This window comes from Motacilla alba, chromosome Z (assembly GCF_015832195.1).
Source record: "Motacilla alba alba isolate MOTALB_02 chromosome Z, Motacilla_alba_V1.0_pri, whole genome shotgun sequence".
In the NCBI taxonomy this organism is placed as follows: Eukaryota; Metazoa; Chordata; class Aves; order Passeriformes; family Motacillidae; genus Motacilla; species Motacilla alba.
In genome coordinates this window covers 73312070-73339724 of record NC_052046.1, presented here as the reverse complement: position 1 = coordinate 73339724, position 27655 = coordinate 73312070, and the positions used below count along the sequence as shown (strand labels likewise).

General features: G+C 43.3%; 2 protein-coding genes across 5 annotated transcripts in view; one reads left to right on the top strand and one right to left on the bottom strand.

The window, feature by feature from the left end:
- The window catches only part of EDIL3 (EGF like repeats and discoidin domains 3), a 238638-nt gene extending 227453 nt beyond the window's left edge, over positions 1 to 11185 (bottom strand). Inside the window, exon 1 of one of the 2 annotated variants that reach the window (XM_038123269.1) lies at positions 10844 to 11185. In XM_038123269.1, the coding sequence (XP_037979197.1) occupies positions 10844 to 10910 (67 nt within the window). In that variant the 5' untranslated portion in view covers positions 10911 to 11185. The remainder of the gene's footprint in view (positions 1 to 10843) is intronic. The other variant, XM_038123268.1, reaches the window with a different exon arrangement.
- Positions 11186 to 11369: 184 nt separating this feature from the next.
- LOC119695240 lies at positions 11370 to 20024 on the top strand. 3 transcript variants are annotated; one of them, XR_005255109.1, is made up of 3 exons: positions 11370 to 11952; positions 19081 to 19183; positions 19698 to 20024. XR_005255109.1 is itself a non-coding variant. In XM_038123272.1 (2 exons), the coding sequence occupies exons 1-2, from the start codon at positions 11372 to 11374 to the stop codon at positions 19127 to 19129; spliced, it is 600 nt and encodes a 199-aa protein (XP_037979200.1). In that variant the 5' UTR covers positions 11370 to 11371; the 3' UTR covers positions 19130 to 20024. The 3 variants fall into 3 exon arrangements, 2 of the variants coding, with proteins under 2 accessions (XP_037979200.1, XP_037979198.1); XM_038123272.1 differs by having other exon boundaries at positions 11370 to 11922; positions 19081 to 20024; XM_038123270.1 differs by having other exon boundaries at positions 19081 to 20024.
- Positions 20025 to 27655: the final 7631 nt, after the last annotated feature.

The window sequence follows — 27655 nt, the reverse complement described above, 5'->3', positions numbered from 1 at the left end:
GAAATTTGGCACCCTGTGTCTTAGAGTTGGTCCAGAAACATATTCCTTGGCAAAAAAAAAGTGTAAAACTAGTACTGAGAAAACTATCCATAACTGACCCCTGAAGGAATCAGCTGAGGATACATCGTGTTCAACATCCCTGTCCATGCCACTTGCTTTTCCCTCCTCGTCCCCATCTCTCTTCCTTGCACCATCACTGGTACTGGCCTGCTCCTGCCTTAAGCCATCCCAAGAAGGGAAACTACCAGAGAATTTTACTGTTCTGCCTAAGAGCACCACCAGTTCTGGAATTAGGGAAAAGCCAATGGCATAGAAACTAGATAGGCTTTGGCCAAGCTATCAGATCTCACAGAGTTGCTCATCTCAGCTTTATCTTGCAGTAAAAAAAAACCTTTGGAGACTCGGGAAGTTTCCTACAGACCAGATATTTGTTTCACTGGTCCCTGACCAAACCCAAACCAAACCCACCCCTTCTCTGACCCCCAAGTCAGAGCTGCACCTCTTAGTGCTCAACTTTTACTCACACTCATCATTTTGGCTTCAAGCTGACAGAGAGTAGGTTTATATGAATTATTAGGAAGAAATTGTTCCCTGGCAGGGTGGGCAGGCCCTGGCACAGGGTGCCCAGAGCAGCTGGGGCTGCCCCTGGATCCCTGGCAGTGCCCAAGGCCAGGCTGGACACTGGGGCTGGGAGCAGCCTGGGGCAGGGGAAGGTGTCCCTGCCATGGCTGGGGTGGAGCTGGATGGTCTTTAAGATCCCTCCCCAGCCCAAACTATTCTATTACTCTATAATTATCTGGTTTTAAATGCACATTTTTATGTAATTATTCATCTATACTGAGAGATATTGAGGCATACCAGACCAATGACTGCTCTTGCTGTGTGAACCAATATAGATGTGGAACTAACATTAAGTCAATATATATAGTCAATCACACTTTATTCCAGCTGATTTCCAAGCTCTTGTTCAGAATGTTGCTTTGATTTTTTTCTTCCCCAATGGATTTCACAGAAGAAAGGATACATCTGACACTACATTCCCATCCATGCCTGACATTGCTTCAATTAACTTTTTTTTTTTATTTCTTTATGATCTTAGTGACAGGCTGAACCACAAGACCTACATTTGGAGTAAGAGTTTAAGGTTAAGTAAAACCACCCTAGGAAGGAACCAGAGCATTTCTGTAACTGTGCCACAGTACAAAAATGCAGCATTTCTAAGAGAAATTTCTGAAAGAATTTATCTCCCTGAATAAGGACACCAGGTTGAAGAGAAGCCTGGTGAAGAAAGGCAAGGTGTCAGAATAGGATGGGCTTGATCACACCCAAGAAAACGAAAGTCATTATCAAAGAGGCTGATCTTTATCCTGAAGGGCTATCTGTAGGGAGTTCATCATTCTGTACAAGGTCTGAGGGTAAAACATAAAAAAAGACATTAAAGAAATTACACAAAAGCATCATTAAAGAAACATATATAGCATGCACCACAGAAGGGAGCTACTAGGTCATTTCAGCTACTTCCCATGACAGCAGCACATCATTTCCCCATCCACACTGCACATTATTCACAGTATCAAGCTAATCTTCCCTTAAAATTGTTCAAATAAATAGCACTGCATGGTTTTAAAATAGTTCTGGAATGGTATCTGAAAGCAATCAGCTAGTGGGTCTTAGTTTTTAACCTAGAAAAGACCTTGCAAAGCAATCCCATGCAATTCCTCACACAAGCAAGGAATCTGACAAGTTACATTGCATGTAATAGTTTCTCCATCTCTACTTCAAAAGCCTGAGCTGGAAAAGGAGTAAAAAACCCAAAGAAAAAAAAAACAAAAAAAAACAAACCCTGGCAAACAAATTAAAGCAGGATGGTCTAAAGAACTATAACACAGAGTAATCAGGAAGGAAGCTTAGATTTCTGGGGCTGGTTGTCTGCAATGACACCCAGCAGTGACAGAAGCTCTCCTCCATGAGAGAGAGACAGACTGAAAGATGTAAACAAACGCTAAACATAAAATAAATCTAATTTTTTTTCTATTTTTTGTGCCTTCGCTTGGCGCATGCAAGTCTTATTTGTAAGTATTTCTTGTGTGATCTGTTGTAGCTTCACTGTTGCAGAAACCTAAGACATGGGTAATCAGATGCCAGAAATTACTCTTATTTATGCTCTGCTGTCACAGCTCTCCATAATTATGCAGGTTGACACAGCATCTTGACAATGATAGGGGAAAAAAAGCAGTTTTTGCAGAGATTTTTTTTCAGCCTCCCTACACAGAAGCTCAGCAGATAAAATTGCTGCAGATAAAAATTAGCAATGCAGCCATCTCCTTCACATTTGGTTTGGGCTTTTTTTGGCCTGCCAAAAAGTTACTATTGTAAGAATACTCGAAGACATGAATAAAAAGGTCTCTATGTCTAAATGGTAGCTTTATCCCACAGTAGGACCATAATCCTACTATGCATAAATAAATGCCTTGTGTAGTTTAGAATTGAAAACAATCAAAGAAAAATTTGTCGCAAGGGCTGAGGGGCAAGAATGAGAGAAGATTATTTGCAAAACACTGAGAAAACACCCTGCTTTGCATTAAAATTAAAAATTTGAAACCGTGGGGTTCAAATCTGTAGTGTGAAGCACTTAACAGTCACCTGAGCTCATGCTGCCCCAGGTGTGCAAGCTACACTCCAGAGTGAGGCTGTTCACTGCTTAAACTGCTGTGTGTACAGAATTGCAATATTCTGATTGAGCACTTTGGGTTAGGAAATTTCTCCATCTGCTTTAATCAAGAGCTACCACTTGATGCAGAAACTGCACCCTGGTGGGGGGGGTTATGCCTCTGTGTCTGACCCCACTCTCCCACACACCACCGCGGAGAGGAGGCAGCAGAAAAATCCCACACCAAAACCTCCCACCTCCTCTGGGGGAGGCTTTGCTCCCCTCCCTGTCCCCTGTGGCCTCCAGGGTCATGAAAACCACGGAAATCTGAGGCACATTTCTCTCTCAGATCATCAGATTCCTGCTGGGATGTGCCAAGCTCCTGCCCTGGCTCTGCTGAAAGAGCGCTGATCTTCTTGAGCCTCCTTATCCATCTGCTGCTCCTCCCTGCTGTCATCTGCACAGTTCAGCTTGCTGCTTTAAATACTATGCCTAAAATCCTAACTCCTAAAACCCAGAACTTGTCGTTCTGCTGCTGCAGTTGGGAGAGTTGAGATAATCCAGGATTCTCCACTTAAACAGTGTAGGCAGAAGGATGGCTTGGCTGAACAGGAATATTCTCTTCAAAGCAAGGCAATAAAGGAAGGTGTGTGCCCAGTGTGAGCAGAGCCAGGCGTGAGCAGGGCATGGGAAGAACAGAGATACTGCTGCCGGTGGAGGGAGAAAATTGTGTGGCCAAGGCTCAGATGGAGTCGGTGCTGCGAGAATTGTGTGGGGGACAATGAAAAGATAATTTCTGAATAAAATAATGGCAGTAGGCAGTGCAAAAATACCATTGGCCTCTTCCAGGAAGAGGATGGTCACCTTATAGATAAGTAGAGGGACAAGGCTGAGGATTCAGTGCATCCTTTGCCTCCTTCTTTGGCATGGACCAAGAGGGCCCTGGTGCCCTGAGCTGGAGGACCATGACTGATTAACCTCCAGTTAACCCCAGTCAGCTGCTCCAGCTGGATCCCTACAAATCTATGGGGCCTGATGGGATTAATCCGAGAATCCTCAAACAGCTGCTGATATCATCACAACACCTCTCTTGATGATTTTTGAGTGGTCTTGGGAGTCCAGAGAAGTCCCAGCTGACTGAAGCTGGAAAACATTGTCTCAGTTTACAAGCAGAGCAAGAAGGAGGACCCTGGAAACTACAGGTCTGTCAGTCTCACTTCAGAGCCTGGTAAAGGTATGAAGAAGATTTTTCTGGGAGGTATACAAAAACACCTGGAGGACAAGTTATTGGTCACAGCCAGCATGGCTTCATGAGGGCAAAGTCCTGTTTGTCAAACCTCATTTTCTTTCAAAGGTGACCCACTCAGTGGAACAAGGGAAACCAGCTGATGGAATCTTTCTGGATTTCAGGAAAGCTGTCCATACTGTCTCCTACAGGATTGTTTTGGACAAACTGTCCATCCCACAGCTGAATGAACACATCATGAGATCGGTGAGCAGCTGGGTCACGGGCCAGGCACAGAGGTGACAGTGACTGCAGTGACATCGGACTGGGAACTAGTGAGGTTCTGCAGGGCTCTGTCATCGGCCCTGTGCTCCTCACCATCCTCAGGAACTACCGGGATTGGAAGGGATCCTGAGCAAGTTCAAAGATGATACAAAACTGGGGAGAGCTGTTGACTCCCTCGAGGGCAGGGAGGCCCTGCAGAGAGGCCGTGGCAAACGAGAGGCCTGAGCCAGCTCCAGCCTGTGAGGTTCAATAAGGAAAGGTTTGGGATTGTGCTCCCGGGATGGTGCGACCCACAGACAGTCTGGGGAATGAGAGGCTGGGAAGCAGTGCCAGGGAAAGGGACAGGGGTCCTGGTCAGTGGCAGTGCCCTGGAGCCAGCAGGGACATCCCTGTCCTGGGGGCACCAGGCCCAGCATGGCCGGGCCAGGCAGGGATTGTCCTGCTCTGCTCTGGGCTGGGCGGCCTCACCTGGAATATTGGGTGCAGTTCTGGCACCACAGGGTTAAAAAGGCATTAAACTGTCAGAGAGTGCAGAAGAGGCCATGGGGATGGTGAATGGTGTGGAGGGGCTGTGTGAGGAGCGGCTGAGGGCACTTGGTGTGTTGAGCTGGAGAAGGGGAGGCTGAGGGCAGACCCATCACAGTTACAGCTCCCCGTGAGAGGAAGAGGAAGGGCAGCTCTGATCACTGATCTCTGCTCATGGTGACACTGGCAGGACCTGAGGGAAGGGCTGGAGATGGGCCAGGGATTTGGGATGGAGCTCAGGGAAAGGTTCTTCTGCAGGGAATGGCTCCCCAAGGTTGCCAGAGCTCCAGGAGAGTTTGGACAACACTTCCAGAGATGCACAGGGTGGGATTTTGGGGTGTCTGTGCAGGGACAGGAGCTAGCAGGAGCTAGGCTGGATGGACCTTGTGGGTCCTTACCAGCTCATCATACTCGGTGGTTGTGTCAGTATTTACTTGCCCATATTCAAACAACTTCACCAAAGATATATATATATATATATATATATATATATATATATATATATATATATATAATATATATAATATAATATATATATATATATATATACCCATATAATACATATATATATATATATATACCCATATAATATATATATATATATTATATGTAGGCCTTATGGACAAAAGTCTTTTATATACAAGCCATAAAACCCCCTTTTTTCCCCTTATTAAAAAGGTGTGTGGAGTGAGAAATGCTATCGATGACCTCTAAAAAATCCTAGACAGTGCTTTTGTGGTGTATAACAAATTCTTACTTCAAATACAGAGGTGTGCATCAAGAATTCATAGGATGATTAGGTCTAACCTAATATTTCCTAAACTTCTAAGTATCAGACCAGATGTGAGGCATATAAGTGGCTGCAATTCCTCTGTATGGTCTCTGGAGAGTAGATACACCCAAATTATACCCAAAGTGCAGTATGTTTGCACATAGCTGCTCTACATTATGTAAAATTAAGATGTTTTTATGTGTGTTTCATATGATAATGCATTCAAACACACACACACACACAAACCCCACATATAGTTATTAGCTGGATTAGCTAGAGACTTTATTAGATAATTATGGTCTGCTTAATTTCTCAGCTTTCGGAACCTAAAAAAGAAGAACACCCCCACTGTGATGAAAGGTAACACAGCTTGCTGATTAGAGGGAAGAAAAACCCACACAAACAAATGAATAAAAAGCCCCACAAGTACGTTAAGTATATTCCCTCACCAGCAAGACTTAGATTTGATAAAACCTCAAAGCACGAAGCTGTGGTGCATGTTCTCTGCCTCCAGATTCCTGGGACACAGCTGCTCATTCAATCCCTGCCTTCCGAGCACACAGACCCACAGCTGTGGGTCCAAAATGGGTTTGGACAGATCCTTGCTCTGTTCCCACAATATGAATGGCAAAAGAGCTGTTCTACCCTCTACACAGATTGTTAGAAAATCAGTCATACCCTGCTGTCGCTACACACGGTGAGTTGTTCTCCCTCAAACATATGATCTGAGTTTCCTATGGAAAGGGAGACTTAGACCCATTATTCCTCAGACTGACATAACACACTGAATTTAGGCTGAATTTTCCTTTCCCCTAGGTTGTCTCCTGAACTTTAAATGCAAAATGTCTTTTGGTCCTCCAATATAAAACAGCATTTTCCAGAGGTTTTAATTTCGCAGATGTTAATGTTCTTACAACCCTTCTTTGGACTTGAATCCTTTGACTCATATTTTATTTTCTAATGCATTATCTGACTGATTTCACTGTATTTTGACTGTGAAACTTTTCTGAAACTTGAATTAATAGCTGTTTGTTGTTCAACCCATTTTTATTAAACTCAAGCTGGGCTTCAGGTATGCTACAAGGATGCCCAATGTCATAGAACCACATAAATGGCCTGGGTTGGGAGCGACCTTAAAGGTGTCACAGTGACACCCCCTGCCATGGCAGGGACACCTTCCACTGTCCCAGGTGGCCCCAAACCCCAGTGTCCAACCTGTTCTTGGACATTTCCAAGGATCCAGGGGCAGCCCCAGCTGCTCTGGGCACCCTGTGCCAGGGCCTGCCCACCCTGCAAGGGAAAAATTTTTTCATCACATCTAATCTCACTTGTAATACAGCACCGACCATCCTTTGGGATTTCAGAAATCTGTGGCTTACCTAAGTTTGAGATGTTTTAAGAGATTAAGATGAAAACAGTAACACGCCAACTCCTATGTGACTCACAATAAAGTTGAGAATAACAGAGATTCATCTCTGTTTCTTGCAGTTTCTTAAAGCTTCCCCAGGTATCTTCACTTAGGCTGAAGGGGTTTCTGGCCGTGAGTTTGTTGCCATTGATGTAAGGGCACGTGCTGCATAAACAGCTAATTTAAGGCACAAAAATCTTAATTAAAAGTTACTGTCTTTGGAAATAACTTCCAGAATGGATCATTTCCTTGATTTTCAACTGGGTAGTAATTGAAAAAATGGAAGAGGGAAGATAGGACAGTGACCCTTTCCCCTATGATACACATTTCCCCATTGATATACAACCTTCTATGAAGTATATCCTTTGAAAAGAGACATAAAGGATAAGGACATGAAGGGGAGTGAAATAGGAGGCTGGGCATGTGGAAAAATACCAACTAATACTACCAGAACAATTAATTCCAGTTATAATAATGCATGGCTTGACATCAAATTTTGTCCTAGGCTGACCAGACACGTACGGAATACAACAGTATATCCACTATATGCTTTCTGGAGGCTATACGAGCAGTCATGGAAAATCAATTTGAATACAAATGTAATTTGTTAAAAGAACAGTGAAAATCATTATGCAGGGTCACACTGTCAGCACTTTGTGCAGAAGCAGATGCTGTCCAAAGATGCAAAGGCATTCAGTAAAACAGAAGAACCTTGGTCTTTAAAAGCCTCTGTGATCTTTTCAGCCTTTCAGTATAGATATGTGAGAACAAAGCTACAGTTTACCTCTCTTGTTTCTCAGCACTTTTGCTCCTTGCAGCTGACTCCAGCTGCAGAAAGGGGCTTTATAGAAACTTCTAAGCCTCAGAGAGAGTGAAGGTTCCCACTGTAATGGAGAAAAAGCAACATCTTTGAAACACTTCCTTCAAAGTTCCAGAGTTTTTTGCTTGGGCTGACAGGATACGGTCATAAAATAACGAATTAGACTTGCCTGTTTTCAGCAACGTCAATATCATTTTCAAGCAAACCACACTTAAAAACTCAGCAGACAGCTAAGTGGAGAAGCATGATACAACCCAGGGAGCAGCTTCACTATAAAGTCAACTCAAATGGTAATTTTTCAGACGGTCCTGTTGCAAAAATGTGAAGGCGCGGGATGCACTGATCTGCTGTGCACCTACAGTACCATTGCTGCTGTTGATCCGCTTACACCATGGCCAGAGGTGCATCTCAGAACCAAAACAGCCACCACTTTTACATCATGCTTTCCTTTCATCCCGTCCCAATCTTCACTGACTGTTCATAAAGCTGCTGGGGACAAAAAAAAAACCCCAAAAAACAAACAACTAAAAAGCCACACAGTGGTACTCATGAACCTGCATTGCTGCAGGTGGGATGTACTGTGTTTCTTCCTCCTGAAGTAATCTCTAGTAGTCTCTGTAGTCACTCTGGTAGTTACTCTCTGTCCACGCACAGTAAAGCTCCAGAGTGCCCGGCATTCAAATTCCACCAAGGAGCAGCAACAGCAGCAAATGTAAAAGCTTACAGCTGTTTTTAAATATGTATAAAAGGGCATTGCTCATTAAAAATGCACCTGCATCTTTCTTGCAACCTAAGGGCTGGAAGTCACTGCACCCTTGAAGGCTGGTTTCATCATGTGCTTGCATATAAACATATCTCTGAAGATCAGGCTCCTGTTACAGTGCATGAGATTGCAAATTTATCAGACTGGCCAGGAAGAAGAAAATTACAGTCTCCCATTGAGATGGCTCTTTCATCCATTAGTATCTTTCAATCTCTCTCAGCCCTCTCTCTCCCTTAAAATCAACAACAACAGCAAAAAGACTGAAAGAACCTCACCCCAAACTTGCTGACATACTATGTATTTGTTCCAAACACAGAAAGCAAAAGGTGTTTTTAGGACATCACGAATAAACAGGATTTTGACCTCCACCATTACTTTGCAGAGCTCCATCAAAAAAAAAAAAAAAACAAAAACAGTTGGTCTTTTTCTTTAATAGGCTTGAAATGCAGGTCAGTAATGAAGTACATGACTTAACTTTGATCTGCACTTGGAATTTACCCTGAGAGGCAGGTGGGAACCAGCCACTGCACAGATGACATTTCCACTGGTTTTCATTCTTCACCGTTGTGGGAATGGGCTCATAGTGACTAGCGTTGGGACAAATTCTGCACTGTTCAAAAGCTGCTCTTGAAAGAGTTTTGGTTACTTACAGTGCTTAGAGTCATTGCGACTTTGAGAGGATCTATTAAAAGTAAATGTTATGACAGCCACCAAAATTAACCCACTAAATCAGACTTGTCAAGCAGCATTTTGCTCCATTCCAGCTCAGAAAAAAGACTCAGTATAATGTTCTTCTGTTTCTTTTTGAGAGCCAAGGACAAACCTTTAACTGAACAATCACAGCTTAAGCAATCACAGAGCAAATGGATTTTTTTCCTTCCTATTTCACTTCTGTTAGAAAACCTATTAAGTTCTGAAGTTACCTGAAAACATGGCAGAACTGTAGACTTTAATGAGAAAACATCACAGATGCGAGCTATCAGAAGTTCCAAGGAAGCCCAGTGCAAAGCACTCATGACAAGTCCAGGCTTCGTGGCAGATACAGTTACCTTCTGCTTAAAAAAAAGAGACTTTGGGGAATAAGCTGCAGGTACAAGGACATATTGCATAAGCTATCACATGCTCACTGCAACTGTGTGAATGCTACCGGATTTTGAGAAGCCGCCGTGCTGAATAATTTAAGGGCTAATAAAATATTCAGTTTTTACTGATACACTGGTTTCATTTTGAAACCTCAAAAAAAAAAAAAAAAGTTAATAATGAGGGGAAGAGGTCTAAAAGTCAGCGGGAATATTCTGGCACTCATCAGAACAACAGTTGCTCTGCCAAGCAGGAGGATAGAGGGGTCTCCACGCCGGGTGGGATCACACAGAGACACGGAACATCCGCGGCACAGGACGCCGCTCGGAGCTCGCAGAGGACCCTCGAGGGGCTGCGAGCAAGAAGAGGGGACCCACGGGGGTACCGGAGCCGAGCCCAGCGCCTTCCCCGAGAGCGGCGAGGGCTCCCGGGCGGGACAGCCGGGATGAACAGGACGCGACGGGACGGGCAGCAAGTGATCGCCCACCGCCCCGGGCAGCCCCCCGAGCCTTCTGCGGACGGGGGACCGTGCCCACAGCCCCACCATCAGCTCCTCGCAGTACGAGCTCATACAAGTTTTCATTGCCGGGAGGCTAAACCCCTGCAAGAACTGATTAATATAAATAATAAAGAGAACTCCCAAGAGAGCTAAAGTTGTCTCTCTGGGGTAGGGCTGGCGTTTTCTTCTCCCGGAGGGTTTTTGGTTTTGGTAGGGTGGTTTTTTTGTTTTGTTTTGGAAGGAGGTGAGACACCGAGAAGGCGCCGCGGGTGTTTTAGGATGGAGAAGACCTAATTAGAGGGAGGCAGCGAAAGGGTCGCCTGGCAAGGACTGCTCGCTGCTGCCGAGATGCTCAAGCTCCCGAACGTGTTTGCAAACTGTTCCGCGGTTTGCTGGGTCTCCGGCTCGGAGCTAGCAGCCTCCAAATTACAATGAAGACCGGTGGCTGGAGAGGGGTGGGGGGAGGAAGGGAAAAGCAGTGCGGACAGCTCTGCGGATATTAAATCTTCCCAGCCGTTCATCTGGATTACATTTAATCTCTCATGGCATTTCTTTCCCCTCTAATTAAGCACAGTTTCAAAACAGAACGAGTCTGAGGATGGATCGTCCGCCGCCTTCTATTTCAAATGCAGAGATAAGTATTATTAATTTTCTTCTTTCCTTATGCATAAAGAGAAAAGGAGAGCCCAGACAGCGACACCCGGCTGAGAGCCACCTCCCGGTCCCCCGCGCACTTGGACTTCGACTTTGCCGGAGCTCCGGCGCGACCCCGACCCCCCGTCCCCCGTCCGTCCCCGCCGTTCTCCGTCCCCTCACCTCGGGCGGGGCGCGGCGCCGCCAGGCTCCCGCAGAGCGCCAGCCAGGCCAGCACCGCGCGGCTCATCCTCCTCCTCCTCCTCTTCCTCCTCTTGCTCTTGCTCTTGCTCCTGCTCTCCTCCGCCTCAGCCGAGGGATGCGAGCGGCGGGCGCCGGCGGTGCCTCCTCCCGGCGAGGCGATGCGAGGCGCGGCGAGGATGCGCAGGTCCCTCCCGCGGAGCGTCTCCCGGCCGAGCGCAGCCCCCGCCGCTCCGCTGCCACCGCCCTACGCGCGGCGCGGAGCCCGTCCCGCCGCCCGCCCGCTCTGCGCGCCCGCCAGGTGCCGCCGCGCCTCCAGCATGGCCCGGCCGCCGCCTCCGAGCCGTGTCCCGCCGCCTCCTCTCCTCCCCCTCTTTCTCCTCTCTGCCTTCCTCCTCCTCCTCCTCCTCCTCCTCCAGCCGCCGCTGCCCTGCCCGCCCCGCGTGGATCCCGGGGGCGGTGCCGCTGGACACACCCCGGACCCGCCCCGCCCGCGGCCGCGCCCCCGCGATGCGGAGGGTGCGGGATGGAGCTCCCGCACGGACCGGGACCCCTCGATGCCGAGGGGGCGGGATGGAACACCGGCAAGCCGGGTCCGGGCTCCGTGCGGGAGCTCCATCCCCCACCGGGCTGGGACCCCGCGGGCCCCGGCTGATCCCGGGGATGCTCCCGCAGCGCTCCGGTGTGCGCGGACGGCTGGAGCAGGTCTGCGTGCCCCGGGGTTCCTCTCCCGCGGCAAATCGCATGTTCCGGGCTAGTTTGGTTTTGGGTGGGTGCCTGCCCTCGTCTAGCAGGGAGCGGACGCTGTTCACGAAGGTGTTTTACCCTCCGCGGAGAAATTTTGCCCTCCACAAACTTCTGTCTTGTAGATGCTGTCCAAGCCCTGCGCTCTGCCAAGCGCTGCCTCGGTTTAAAATACCTCCTGAACATCCACACAAGGATCTCGCACGGGATCACAGGATTATGGCATGGTTTGGGTTGGAAGGCACCTCAAAGCTCACCACATCCCAACGCCCACGCCACGGGCAAGGACGCCTTCCACCAGACCAGGAGATGCTAAGGTCCGTTCTTCCACCTCCTTCCCTCCTCAGGTAGGATGCCATACTGCCCAAAACTGGAAGGGAGTCAAAGCAAGAATGAAAGATGTGGTGATATTTCAGAAGGAGCCCAAGGTAGAGGGTAGGAAGATCTCACGTCAGACCACTATACACTTTTCTTTTTTTTTTTTTTTTATTTTTCATCTATTTTCCCTACCTGGGTATATAGGTATATATTTCCTATTGGGCGTCAAAAGGCTCTCCAGATATTTTATATCTGTAATTTGCATCCCGTCCACATGCCTTCATGGTGAAAGACCACATATAAATATGGCTTTAAGGCACTTGCCGGGTGAGAAGGATGAACTGAACAGCACTAGGCTGTTGAGAAGCATTTCTGCAGATACAACCTGAAAGTCCGGGCTGCTTGCATGACAACGAGAAGAGACATCGTGAGATTAGGACTGGAAACGACCCGTTAAGTCGTCTGGTCTCTTGGTTACTTTGGCTGGCACCTCGCAGTAGTTACAGCATTTCATTTTGCAAGCCCTTTGTCTGCCATTAAATGCCTGCCAGTGACAGGGCGACAGCCCTTGCCTAAAGCTCTGGTTTTACATCTGAGCTCGCAATTAATCACATTTTTCCTTGACACTGGAAGTGTTTTGGTTTCAACACCTTACCTTGTCAGCAAAGATTTGAAAGGACGAGGCTTTTTTTGCGCTGGTTAAACTGCAAAATTAACAGAAATGACGCACCTCGATAAAGAGTATTTGACACCCATAATCCCATGACTTTTCCTGCTTGCACACAGCTCAGTGGTGCCCACACGAGGTATGCACATCACTCACCACAGCAGGGCAAGCTTCCTGATGGCACTCAGGGCGGTGCAGTTATCCAGCAGCCTAGGATAGATAAAGAAAAAAAAAAAAAACAATCTCCCAACATTAATTTAGCCTACAGCAGCAGAAAATGCATGTTATCATGAGCTGTAGTCCATTGTAATGCTCTGGACATGTGGGAGCTTGGTAGCACCCACCCAAACTTTTTCCTGTCCTCACTGTCGGGTGCATTAGCACAACTCACCTGGCAGCACTCAGGTGTGCCTTCACTGAGCTGCACAGGTATCCCTGCGATTGCATCGCCACCTCTACAGCAACTTGGATTTTATACATCAGTCTCCATGCCAGAGAACTCCCAGAAGAACCACTGCCTGGAAAGAAAATACTTCTCTTTCTCCCCAAGGGTTGCTTTGCTGCCAATAAAGAGATAGTGGAAATTCAGGGAGCCTTAACAAATCTTCTGATATTAACGCATTGTTTCTCTACAACGGTGCTAATTTTACTGCTTATCTCTGTTTTACAACCAAGAATCCAGCTGTCACAATTACAAGGCAAGCTGCACTGTAGCTGCTGTGGCAGCCCAGCATGCCTGCACCCCCAAGTGGCAGTCTTGCCCGTGATTTTTTTTTTTTTAATTTTATTTTTCTTGAGGGAATAATCCCGTAATGCAGCCCCTTTATTTCCCCAATTAGGATAAATCTGAAGGGACTAACTACACTCAGTACCGGGAGGCCTTTTTCCACTGAGAGCCTGTGACTAGCAGCTGATTAAAATGACACAGAAATAGCTTATTCAAAGCCAGGCATTGTTTATTCAGCCAAAAGGGATGAAACAACAAAAGGCTTTTCTGCCTGGCTCTTACCTAAAGTGCAGTGCCTTTTTGTTTTCAGGTTCTCAATAAGTTTTATTCAATAAAACCTATCTTCCCACCTCAGAGTAATCAGACTTTTTTTGCTAGGCTCTACTCTGCTGGGCTACTCTTCCTGTGCTGCTTCCTCCTGCTTGCTCCTGGTGTTTTGGGATGACCCAGAAATGGAGGATGCTGCAGGAGATCCCTTCATACAGCACCTTCCTTCTACTCCAGCTTCTCTCCTCAGCACAGGGCAACACAACTCCAGCTCAGCGCTGTGAGGTTGGCTCCGAGACTGCTCCTTCCAAGCCAAAGGTAGCAATCACCTGCATCTTAGTGTTCTTAATATGGGTTTCCTGAAGGCAGGCTGTGCTATTTACTGCTCCATCCTGGGTTCTACCCGAGAGCTCCTCTGCTGCTGTGCTGTAGGCTCACACTATTGTCATTGGGGTTGTTGTGGTTGCAGCATCTTGTAGCACTCCCCTCCTACAGTGACCTGTCCCTGACCTCGCCTTCTGGATGAAGATTCTAACCTGGTGTCCTTCAACGTCCTCCAAGGTTCAGAAAATATTATTCTTTTTTTTACCATTTTTTTGTTTTTCTTGAAGCAGCTGCCTCCTGCTGTCGACAGCTGGAAAACCTGCCTTATGACTCTATAAGTACTCTAGGTATGCAAACATCAATTTTATGTAGGAAACCCTAAGACCTTCAGGCCATCTTGAAGGTTCTCTTTTCCTTTTTTTGGGTTACAAACTTGCAAATCCTTACTGTCATCCCAGTGGTGGAGGCATTTTACTGAAATACGGGCGGGATGGGACTGGGATGTCACAAGCCATTGCAGCTCAAGCTGACATTCTACCTTTTATATCAACATTAATATAAATACAAAATATATAAAATCCGGTTTTATGATTGTATTTTTATGTTTACTCCTAAGGCAAAACTCTTCCTCCTGTCACGTGGCTTCATTATATGCTTTGTGGTTTGGAATTTAAGAGAGAATGGGCTCAAGAACTGCCAGATATTAATCCCTACTATCTCTGTCTTCCTTTTTCTGCCACCCATAGAACTCAAAGACTACTTTTGACTTTCCAGACTGTTCCTACACTTCAGGATAATTCCTGCTTAATTTGACTTAGCTGCACTCTAATACTCAAATACATATTTTGTTTGTTTACCAATCACTCAGGATCAAGAACTCTTTTGCATTCAATTTTCCTTATGTTCTTCCATCTAAATGATCAGCTCTGTTTGTCGGAATTTTCTGCCTAATAGGATCTCTAGACAGGGACTGCTTAGATCTGCAGCATCCCTCCCTTAGGCTAAAGATTCCTGTAGACCTTCTGGAGCAGAGGAAGTAGAGTGGAGACACAAATCAACGGCTGCCTTTCCAAGGGGGAAAAAAATACAAAACTAACTGGGGAAGAGCTAATCCATGTCTGGTGATGTCCGCACTGTTTTCCTCCATCTTACTTTAATTAGTAGCTTAAGTTTTCTGCATTATTTCCTATCTTGCCTCAAATGTTCCAATTAACTCTTTGAAGACCTTCAGTGCATTAAACAGGAAAAAAAAATTGAAATTTTAGCCTGTAGAAATGTAGACAGGCACACTGTCTTTGGATTAAGAGCCATCAGTAAAAGAGCAGTGACAGAAAGTATGAATGTATAGCATGAAGATGATTTTGGCATAAGAGAAGAATAATGGCTTAGTGTGTTTAGCAGTGACATCAGGTCTAACATTTGTTGCACAAAAGGTGAACCAAGTTACTCCCACCAGTGCTGTAGAAGTAGCAGAGCAAGAGCTGATCCTTCCCGTTTGCCAACCTCTTGCCAATTTTAGATGTCATCCAGACAACGTGAGTGTAACCCGGCAATTACCCTGTAACACCTTTAGGGTATCTTGGATTACCAGCTTTGTGGAGGAGATTAGTTTTATCACCAGCTCCCATCACAGCACCAGCCAGATGAGAACCTCCTGAGAGCCAGAGATCAGGATAGTCTCAGACTGCACAGGCACAGATTATATTGCCACCTCCGCTATAATTAGGGCTATAAAAAGCGTTTGCTGCATGCAGCAGAACTTTCCTTTTATTTTTTTTTTTCCCCTAATAATATGTACTTTGTTCTTCGGGGATTTGTCAGACACCATTCAGCGTAACTGGCTGCTCTGATTCTGCAAGTCATCTGTGTGTGTTTGACTCAAGAAAAGAGATAATACATCTGTCTGTCACAACCACAGCAACGCCGCCAGAACTATTCCTGGGGTTGACACTGCCTCTAAAAAAAGGGAACAGTTGGGTTTTTTATCTTTTCCCAAGCACAGCCTGATCCCCCACTTCTTGAACATGTGAGGTGTCCCATTAAGTCAACGTGGGTTTTGTGGAAGATCCTGTTTCCTCAAACATTTCAGGTTCAAAAGCATTGTCATGTAATGCTCCATCACAGGGAAGGGGGAGAAGTAGCTGTGCAACACAGGGGAACAGTCAAACTCCATTAAAGAAAAAAAAAAAAGGAACTTTTTCTTTCAGTCTTTTGCAGTACAGAGTTGTTTTTTTGGTTTTTTTTCCCTTTTTGACTATTTATAGGAAGAAACCAACAAAATCAGCATCATAGTAGGGTTTGATTACTTTTTTTTTATTTTTGGAAGTAAGCTTTTACTTCCTATAGAGGATAGTATTAAAGAATCCTGTGTAAATGCCTGAGTATGTTTTAAAATGAATCCTTTTCCTCCTAAAATGTGAACATGTGAAGTGCACAAGAATATTGGAGAGGAGAGGAGTGCAAAGGCTAAGGTGTGAGCACAGCCTCTGCCATGAGGCACTCCTGTGTTTCATTCTGTAAAGCCTTCTGCACACCCCTGAAGCTGAGAAACTGATTAATTTCAGTTGGGATCATTCCCTGACTACTTGTGAAAGGAATTTGGGTTCATGGTGTTTCTTTCAGCAAGACTAAGGTGTGTGGAAGCTGCACGTGTGTCTGTTCAGTGCCTCTGCAGACAGTTCAGCACCAGTGCCATGTAGTTCTCCCACTCTCTGCAGACACCACAAAGTTCTGAGTTAAAGATGTCACTGCTCTGACTGAGGAGTCACAGTTAAGGTAAAAAAGGCAAAGTTCTGCCCCAATGAAGTGACACTTGCAGCAAGCTGCAGACAGTGGGTTATAGAATCATAGAAGCACGAAATGTGTTGGCTATGACCTTTAATTTCACCTAGTGTCCCCCTAGCCATGGCAGGGACACCTTCCCCTGTCCCAGGCTGCTCCCAGCCCCAGTGTCCAGCCTGGCCTTGGGCACTGCCAGGGATCCAGGGGCAGCCTCAGCTGCTCTGGGCACCCTGTGCCAGGGCCTGCCCACCCTGCCAGGGAGCAATTCCTAATTCCCAATATCCCATCTAACCCTAGTCCCTGTCATTTCGAGAAGGTCTGCTGACATGGGAGCAGATTTCTGCTCAGGACCCTTTCCCAGCTGGTGGTGATGCTGTGAGATGGATGTTCCCAGGAAAACCAGGGGATTGTAGGGTACCTGCATTTCTGAGAGGCTGTTGGGCGCCCAGAGCATCCATGTGAGGGGTGCTGCTTCACACCTCTCTTTGCTGTCTATATATATTTTTAAAATGCCAACCCACTCCATAGTGAGGACTGGCACCTTGGATATCACATTCCCATGCCCTTGGTGGCACTTCTTCCAGCTGCAAATATGTGTACTTAAAGGAAATCAGACAGTGGAAGAGAGACTATCTGACTGAACAGCCTTTGTTAAGCCTTAACAAAACCTTAAGCCTTACAAAACCAAGCTAACACACACTTCTCTTTTTCTCAAGTTTGTCTCTTTCCACTGGTCCATGATCTCCAATACTGCACTTGCACAGTGCTTGCTTTGTGCTAGTACAGCTTGTTCTGCCCCCCTCTCTGGATTGTTTCTGCTCCTTTTTACAAGAAAGCCAAATCACCATTATTAATGGGAGTTTTGGGTCATTTACCCTTCTACACAACTGCTATGGGGAAGGAGTCCAACAGCTCTTTGGGATCTCCAGCAAAGCTGGCCTTGCCTCTCATGCCTCAGGATCAGGAAATATTTGCACCCTGAATCATTGAAGGAACATCTCTGAAGTGCAGCGCAGTGATCCGGGTGCACTGAAGGACTCCCTGAAGGTGGAAGGATTCCCTCTCATGCAGTACATATTGCAGCCTCAGAAATTCCCTGGTTTGGCCAACACTCAACCGAATCAAGCTGAATTTCAACAAACCCCACAAGGGCTGTGCTAGAAGCTGCTAAAATTCTAAGCACAGCTCTTCAGGGGCTACGTTAAATTTGTAACAACCAAGGTGCTGTTTGGGTTTTAGTGCTGAAGTTGCTGTTTTACAGAGTTAAATGTGTTGTGCCAAGGTCTTTATCCTACTGTTATTTATACTGGGTTTTCAAGGAGAACACATGAATGAACTTGGTGAAAGAGTTCGTTTCAGACACCTACAAAACATATTTTCATGTTAGCAAGAATATGCTTCAACTACTTAAACTCTAAGGAGTTTTTACAGTGTCTGAAGTTGTGTGCTTTTGCAGATCTTTGCAATAAATAATAGCAGGGTTTTTTGGTTTGTTTGTTTTGGGGGTTTTTTGGTATGTGTGTGTGTGTTAATTTATTTTACTCTGAGGTAGAAAACAAGATTTGAAACATAATTTTAGGAATGACTTTGTCTTTCTTTCAGTGCTCACATTGCACCATTACTTTTAGTAGCTCATTCACACAGAATTTCAGAACACAGGGGAGGAACCATTAAATCACTATAAAGTATTTAAGGGCATGGTGCCACCTGCATTTCAGGCATTTAACTGCAGACTTTGCCAAAGATCTTGTGATTTCCAAATCAGAGAATATTATTAGAGCCAAGATACTTTTGGCTCTTAGTCTCTTGTGGTGGGATGCATTTCAAATCGACATCACATACACATGAAAGATTTCAATTATTAATTCTGTGTCAATCAAGACAACTAACCAACATGGTTTCTTCAATCTTCTGATATCTGGAAGTCCAGCGTGACAGTTTGTAGATAATTCATGTCAGAATTTGACAATGTGAGAGATTTTAGGAATAATTTTTTGTCACTGCAGTGAGCTGACGGAGACATCCTGCCTCAATGTATCACAGAAAATGTTTGCCATAGAAAGTTATTCTTAAGTGTTCTTGGGTTGGTTGAGGGTTTTTTAGTTCGTTGGTTGGTTGGTTGGTTTTACTGTTCTTGTTGTTACCTTCTTCAGGTTAAGAGATAAAATTTGTTTTAGAAATTTTTATTCCTCACATAACCACAAAAAAAAAAAAAAAAAAAAAAGGAAAAAAAAAGAAAAAAAAGAAAAGTTGAGGGAAGGAATGTGCTAGTTCCAGTTACATTTCTGAAAGGTAATATTTTTCATGATTGGCAGAACATTTTTTTCCCAAGATGGAAAAGGGCATACTCATCTAAAGAAGACACAAGAATCCCCTTCTCTTTCTTTTCAGATTGTTAGTGGTACAGCAGCCAGGAAACTTGCTTGACACGAGATGCTGAGATTTCAGCCTGCACTCTGACTCGAGCAATACAGCTGCTTCATCTGCCTCTCTGGTATATCAATTAAATATCTTGACAATTTCCTTCCCTTCAGGGACTCTACTTTTCCAATGAGTGCTCTGGTTCTCGTTATAATTTTGAGAAATCTTCATTTTGTCTCATTTGATTTCATCTCGATTGACAACCAGAGCAGATTTTACAGGCAGCTGCTGAAAAGGCTGGGGTGCAGCAGCATCAGCCCCTTTCCCCAGGGAATTTACAGCTTAAGACTAGAGCCAGAACCACAAAGTGCTGTGGAGGAACAAAGTGAATGGGAAAAAGTAAAAGTAAACATGATTTCTTGTGACAAAGTGAGATCTGTGCAGGCAATTCTCTTTGTGTTGTTAATTGTGTAGGGTATGGGTCTGGGGAAATAAAAAATTCAAGGATGACTTGGCTTGTCTGAGTTAAAATCTCCTTCAGCCTTCAGACTGACAATTGTGTTCTCACAGGAGGATTGTGCAGGCCCCAGAGAATCAGCAATATAATCTCTCTCTTGTTTTTTTTTTTTTTTTGGGTTCAAAATCAGGACATCTGTCCCTGGAGGAGGAGGAGGAAGGTGCTGCAGTACTGCTGTAGCAGTCAATTTTAATAATACAACAGTATTAACAGGAACAACCACCACGAAAATCACCATTAACAAGAATAAAACAAATAAATTACTATTATTATTATTATTAGTAGTAGTAGTAGTAGTAGTATTGTTGTTGTTGCTGCTATTGTTGTTGTTGCTGTTGTTGTTATTATTCCTCTAATGGAAACAGATAAACTCAGAGAGCTAACATATATTTAAGTAAAGGAATGTAGAACAGACAATGTTTGTGTCATGGAGCACACTGGCATATAATTCAACAGAATTTACAATGCATTATGACTACATGTTTTTAATAATAGCATTGAAATATACAAGTATACACATAAATGTTTTCCTTTTTTGTTAGGTTTGTACATTTTTCTGTCCATTTATTGCCTTCACATATCCTGAATTGCTGCCTGATTGGTGGTTGTGTCACATAAAAAACTTTATTGTTTGAAATTGGGAGTTTTGTCTCTTAAGCAAGAGCCCTTTAAAAGGCCATTTTCATTAGACGTTTCTCTCATTCTGAAAAAAGCTTCCCATTTAAATGTTTTCTTTCTGATAAAGGATGCTTCTGTATATGTTTAATTCATAAATGTCCTCAAGAATTATTATTTTCACAAAGGTAGTTTTTTTTTTTTTTCTTTCAACTCTTTTGGTTCCAGTCAGCTAAATAGGAAAGATTAATTACTGCTATAAAATTCAGTTATAAATTATATATGGATATAATATGGAAGTTTATACCTTCTCAAGTTTTTTTTTTTTTCTTTTTTTTTTAAATAAGCAGTCAGATATTTCAGTATCTTGCAGATTAGGCAAATCTGGTAAATTCATTCACCAGAATTGTAATGGTGTATAAAACCTATTAAGTAGTAAGAATTTGTATAATTGGTAATCAAATTGGCAGTGTTGGAGCACTGCAGCTGGAAAAGAACAATATTAACTCTCAAAATCCTTCTTTTCATGATGGGGATAGAAGAGGAGAAAAAAAGGCAGAAACTGACAAGAGCCCCCAAAGACACTTTTTGAAACAAAATTTTGATCATTAAACTTTGAAAAGTTGGTAAGTGAAATTCAGCTTTTCAACCATACATATGCATGCAACTAAGAATGACCCATTTACAAGCAGATTTTTCTCTGTGCCAAAACAGCTTCTTCAGCGGGGACAAAGTTTAAATTCACTTTTACAGTCCACAGAGTAATACAAGAATATTGTGTCTGAAACACACACACACACACAAAAAAAAAAAAAAAAAAAAAAGAAAAAAGAAAAAAAAAAGAAAAATAAAAAGAAAAAAAAAAGAAATTATTGCCTTTGAGCCTGAAGAAAAGTCACATTCTATCAGTTGGGAAGGGAAGAGTTGTACTACCATGCCAAATGTTATTTGTTGACTCACCTATCATTCCTGCTTTTGGCAACTAAAGGCCCTGGAGACAAAACGAGTGCCCCTAACCCACCAGTCCTGTAGGGAGTTTTTATTTTCTTCCCTGTTTATCTGATTGTGTCTGGTGATGCAGAGCTGGGGGAGTGTCTGACCCACCTGGAGGCTGAGCTGGCACTCAGAGGGACCTGGGCAGAGCTGGGTGGAGACAAACCCAGTGAGGTTCTTCCCACCAGGACATGGGCAGGAACAACCCCAGGGCCAGCCCAGCCTGTGGGGGACGCGGGGGGACTGCTGGGGACAAGGTGACCATGAGCTGACAGAGGGTCCTGGGGCCAGCAGGGCCAGGGGGACCCTGGGGTGCCCCGAGGGTGGGAGCAGGTGAGGGAGGGGATGCTGCCGCTGTGCCCTGCCCAGGCCAGGCTCCTCTGCAGGGCTGCCTCCAGCCCCGGGCTCCTCAGCACAGCAGACACCAGCAGCTGCTGCAGAGGCTCCAGGGGAGGCACACGGAGCATTTGGGCTCTGCAGCAGCTCCGGGCCGGGCAGAGCCTGCGGGAGCTGGGCCCGGGCAGGCTGCAGAAGGGAACGCCGAGAGGGGATCCCATCCGTCCGTGCCAACATCTCCAGGGGCTGCCGGAGCACGGGCCGGGCTCTGCTCGGTGCTGCCGGGGCCAGCGGCAGCAGCGGCGGCCGGCAAATAAAGGGCAGCGAGTGGCAGGCCGGCAGGAGGGAGAGCTTGTGTCCATGGAGGGGCAGAGCCCTGCAACAGCTGCCCAGGGAGGGCCTGGAGTGTCCCTGTCTGGAGCCATGCCAGCCCCAGCTGGACACCTTCCTGTGCCCCTGGGCGGGGGAATGGGACTCTCCAGAGTCCTACCCCAAATATTCTGTAGTTCTGTAATTTGGATCTGGTTTGGTTCTCTGTTTATAATGTAAAAAAATGCACCCTAAACACCAAGAGTCAATGAAACTCATCAGAGAGAGTAAAAATTACACCTGTATCTGATCCATGTTAGACTCCCAGAGCTGAGCTGTCCCACAGTGAACTGCAAAAAGAAATTTGCTGCATCTGCCTAGTTCACATAATATTGCAAATACTTTGATATTAATCAATGATGATCTGAATAAAAAATTCCTTTGAATTTTTTGAAAAAAAAATCACTTGATTTAACACATTCAGTTTGGATTGCAAACACACAATTTCTTTGTTAGGTTTTAGAGAATCTGGAGTTGAATGGCAGCAAGTCCTACCTAGAAGTCGTCCAAAGTTTCACTGTTTTCCTCCAAACTTCTTCAGTCTTTTAGGTTTTCAGGTGGTTTTGTTTTGGTTTTGGTTTTTTTTTTTGTTTTGTTTTTGTTTTTGTTTTTGTTTTTTTTTGGGGGGGGGGTTTGGAGGGGTTTTTTTGGGTTTTTTTTTTGTTTTTTTTTTTTTTGTTTCAATTTTATTTTGGCTTTGCTTTTTTCTTTTTTTTGGTTTTTTCTTTCAGCAAGATTACTTTTTTTGATATTCCTTTGATACATATTTCTTACCCCATTTCCCCATTTGATGTGAGACTTCTGGAAGGCCATGCTCCCACAGTAACTTCAGGATTGTTCTTTTCAACGGTTGGAAATAACTTCCAGAGTCTAGATGTTTAGATGTCCTAAAACATTGGGAAGATCAGTTACCAAATAAGAGAGTTCTGTCTCTCCATGGACAGGAAAAAAACCCCACAGAATTTAGACAGCAAGTTATCACACTGGTGAGAAAGTGCAGAATAATCAAAGTACGGGGGTGAGGAGGTCTTTCTTCATAAAAAAACCAAACAAAATTAAATTAAAAATAATTTAAAAATAAAAGTAATTTTTAAAAAATAATCTAATAAAAATAAAAATAAATAAAATTAAAAATGGAGGTGCTTTCAAGGGAAGCAGAATTATAAGAAGCTTCTTTTACTTGCAGGGATACAGAAAATAACCAGAAACATCATCAAAGACAGGACTGTAAAGGGAGGACAAAAACTTGAAATATTGTGGAAATAGGAAATTAGAATAGGATAAATAGGATAAATTGTGTGAAGGTGGTGATCTGATGGTACTGCAGTCTGTCTTTATAGTGAAGGACAGATTTTTTTATGGTTGGAGTGTCACTGAGACACTGCAGTAAATTTTGTCAGAATTATAAAAAAAAGCCCCCAGAATACATGTAAAAAACTAGTCATAATTAGTTCTGTTGCTTACAGAGATTTTTTTTAATTGCTTTTTAATACAGATGCTTTGGAAAGGGGAATATAACGCATTTGGTAAATGGTCTTACTGGCAGTAGAAAAGGCAAAATAAACACTTTGCTCTGCCTTTATCTAGAATAATAGAAGAGATGCATCCATGAACAAATGTTAGCATTAATGCTTTGATGAGTTGCAAGAAACACACATTTAGCCAGTAATTTTAAAAACCAAACAATTACACATAAACTTGGTGATATCATCTCTAATAAAAATAATAGAGACTATTTAACAGTACAGACAACCAACATTTGCTAGAGCTCATAATTAGTGTTCTGGCTGAATTTCAAATGTTTTTTATATTCAATCTGCAGCCTGTTTTTTGGTTTATCACCTCTCATTTCCATACACTTAAAAACGTTACCCATTGAGCTCATCCTTTTAGGACAACATTTTCACTTTCTATAATTCTGTTTCATGGAATCATAGACCTACAAGTCTTTTGGGTTGGGGAGGGACCTTAAATCTGATTTTGTCCCACCCCCTGCCATGGCAGGAACACCTTCCACTGTCCCAGGCTGCTGCAAACCCGTGTCCAGCCTGGCCTTGGGCACTGCCAGGGATCCAGGGGCAGCCCCAGCTGCTCTGGGCACCCTGAGCTGGAGGCAGCTCTGCAGGTGGGGTCTCACCTGAGCAGGGCAGAGGGACAGAATTCCCCCTCCCTCGGTGCTTTTGGTTCAGGGTAAAGAAAAACAGGACGGTTGGAGTGTGAACTTCTTGCCTTTCCACAAGGAACTCCTCCTGTAGCTGGTTGCTGCTGTCCCAACAAGATTAATACACGAAATCAGAAACTGAGATTAATCCACAAAATCAGGAACTTTATAAACAGGAACACGAGGCCATCATTCCTCCGGAATTCCTCTTACAATGATCATTATAACAACAAAAGCACCAGCGCAAAGAGCGGTGTGATTTGCAGTGCGTTTGTAATGCTTTGCCGTGTTAAATGGCAGCAGTTGGAGTAAACAATCCAAGGCAAGAATCCACTTTAACAGCAATCTTTTTGGAGTTGGAATAATTTGTACATTCATGACAAGGATCTTGAAAAATCCCATATTTTAAAACATTCGTTATGATATACAATGGCAATTATTTTATTTGTTTGCTGTCTGAGAAAGCAGTTTCCTCCCATCTTTGATATCTTTGGTAGCCTGTTCAATTAGGAAATCCTAATGATGTGGTTTTTTTCCTAAACTTAAAGGATGTTTAAAACATGTTTAGTAATTTCTTCCCCAACACTGAAATTTAAAAAATGCTGTTACATTTGATTGCAAGAAATAGATACTTTTTATTGCAAACAATCAAGCAAATCAAACCTCAAAATAATCAAGACATATTCAAGAAACAAAATGTCAAAACACTTTCTTGAGACAATATTTTTTTTTCACTCAACACAATGGAAGTTAGATGGAATAATGAAGAACACAATCCTCATTTTACCTTAGGGATATACATTATTTTAAAGGCAGAAATCTAAGAAATGCACTGATTAGAGAATGTGTTAGTAAATAACACCTGCAATGTTCCATCTTTTTATCTCTTCTGTTCTTGGAGAGGCACCACGATTGATTGATTGATTGATTGATTGATAATTGACTGGTAGCCTCCCTTAACACGCCTGTATCTTGTCATCTCTTCATCCAGACACAAATGATCCTAACCCATGGTGTTAAAATATGTGTGCTGAGCACTCAATCAAATTCAAACCTAAATTACAAGCAATGTAGAGAACCATGGTTTGTTTCCACTGGGCAAATTTGCCATAAACACAATATAAATCAATTATTATTAATACTATATATGATATTAATTTCATATTGTAATAAATAATAAAAATATTTAATTAATTTATATTCTTTTAATGCGATTTTATTTTTAATTACTTAATGAAACAGAAGCACATTCTTCCCCACCTGTTCTAAACTTACATAGCATTGTGAAATCTTTTTCTTTACTTGTTTTAAAACCTGATTTACACTTGCAAAACAATGCCTACAGGTTCATGGCTATTCTCATTTATTTTGTGTGGTCAATATCTCCACTTTTCCCCTGAAAACATGATTTACAGGAAATAAGTTTACAGCAAAACAGGATTAAGAAAAATTGCTTAAAAACCTCTGAATTATTTAGAGTAGGGAGGGGCATTGTGTGAAAAATTGAGGAACAGATAAAGATTGCACCATCAGATATATTCTTCCTGCAACTGTAACTTGTTACGTTCAGTTCTGCTGCATTCCAAGGCATCTTCAATTCCCAATCCCTAAACAAGGATTATTTATCCTTTTATATGCTCTGTCTTCAAAAATAATTGTGCAGAAGAATTCATTCCACAGCAATGTTCAAAGATCCACCAGCGGTCCTTCAGGGATACTTCCAAACTTCAATCAAACCTAATTAATGATGCCACAATATTTTGCTTCTTTAGTTCAGCAGCCATTCTTAAAATTCTTTGCAATAGTTATTTAGAACTACTTGGCCTACACTTTAATTTTTTATTTTGTGGTTTGTTTTTTTTTTTTTTTTTTTTTTTAATGCACATTGGGTTGATTAACTATGGGCAGCCTACATTGATTACCTTTAGATTCTCTCTGTTTCTTGCATATAAAAAGGGTATTCACAATGCCATCTCCTGGAGCAAATGGAGACCTAATTTCTTCCCATTTGTTGTGGTTACTCTACCCGAGAATGAAAACGAAAGTGAAGAATACAGCTCTTCCCTCTCAGAAGTAGGAAGCACCGCAAATGTTTTAAATTTTAAACTGTATTTTTTAAATTTTAAACTGTATTGTTCCCATTAAAAAAGTACTAATTGTTAAAAACCATCATTGCCACATTTTAGCTTTGAGATGTGAGAAAAGTTGTCTGGAACAGGAAGAATAGAAGCAGCTGAGAAAAGCCTGGAAATTATGAGAGATCTCCAGATGCTGTGCAAAACCTTCTTTTTCCCTGTAGCTAACATTGGGTGTTGGGAATTGTTATACTGAGCTGTAACACACACTTCCACAGCACCTGAAACACCTGAAGTGCTGAGGCACAGAGGTTCCTGTGCTGGAAGCTGCTGCAGGAGGGATAATAGAGGTTTTTTTCAGCCTGCAGGACCCCTTGGCACGCCTTTGCAGGTGTTCAGGCACATTTCTGAATTCAAACCAGCAGGAAGGAAAGATAGGTTTTCTCATATTACCATTCAACAAAACTTAAATATCTCTTACATTGAAATCATTTAGATAGTGCTAATAAATGAATGTCATGGAGGTGATTTTGAGTTACCTAAGTAGGTTTTGTTTTGGGTATTTGGGGGCTGTGGGATTTATTGATTGCTTTTTAAGGCAGAATTTCCTCTTCATAGACACCTCAGAGAATTGAAAGTCTTGGGAACTCAGCTCCCAGACTTTCCCTGTTATGTTTCCAGAGTCTCATCACACAATTTCCTCCATTACTAATTTGATGGCAGACCTATTTTTAAGGAAAAATTAAATAATTTTCGGTTCTCTTTTAATTCTTTTTTGTGTTATTATTTTACTTTTGCCTTGCAATATATTGTAATAGATTCCTAGAGATAGTTCCCACCCGACTCACATGTTTTGCTTGTAGCTTCCAATGTCCTGACAGTGCAGCCCAAGGTGACACATCCCACAGGACATGTCTGCTCTGTTAACTGCAGAATTACACAATAAAGGTCAAAACCACCAGTGTGTTCTCAAACCACCCTGCTCTGGGCAAAATAAATGGATCCTCTATGTGGATACTCTTTTTCTTTTTTTTTTTTTTTTCAATAAATGGGGGTGATATCGATTCCTGACCAGGCAAACAACTTTGCAGTGTAATAGATACAAGGGAGACTCTCAGAAGTGACACTAAATGAAATGCAGAAACAACCACCTCGTAGATATTGCAAAAATATTAGGAGGACTGGAACAACGCAGAAAGAGGAACAACCCTGTAAATATTGTAAAATACCTAACTGAAACTATCATCTAACAAGCCACATTAAAAGGACATGTGTTTCTATTCAGTGAGAAATTAAGTAATGTGAGTCCTCAGCCAGTGGTTTCTTTGAAATACCACTAATTTATTAGATTGAATTTAGGATGAAACTCAAAATCTTTTGCTATTTCTAGCACCTAGGTGCTACTACTCAGAGTGGGCCTTGGAAATATTAAGGAAGTTTATTGCTAAAAACTTGTTTGAACCCTTTGAGAGGCTTTTCTGTATAAAGAAAGAAAGGGTGACAGCTTCATATATTAGTTTAAAAGTCGTTTTCTCTGCC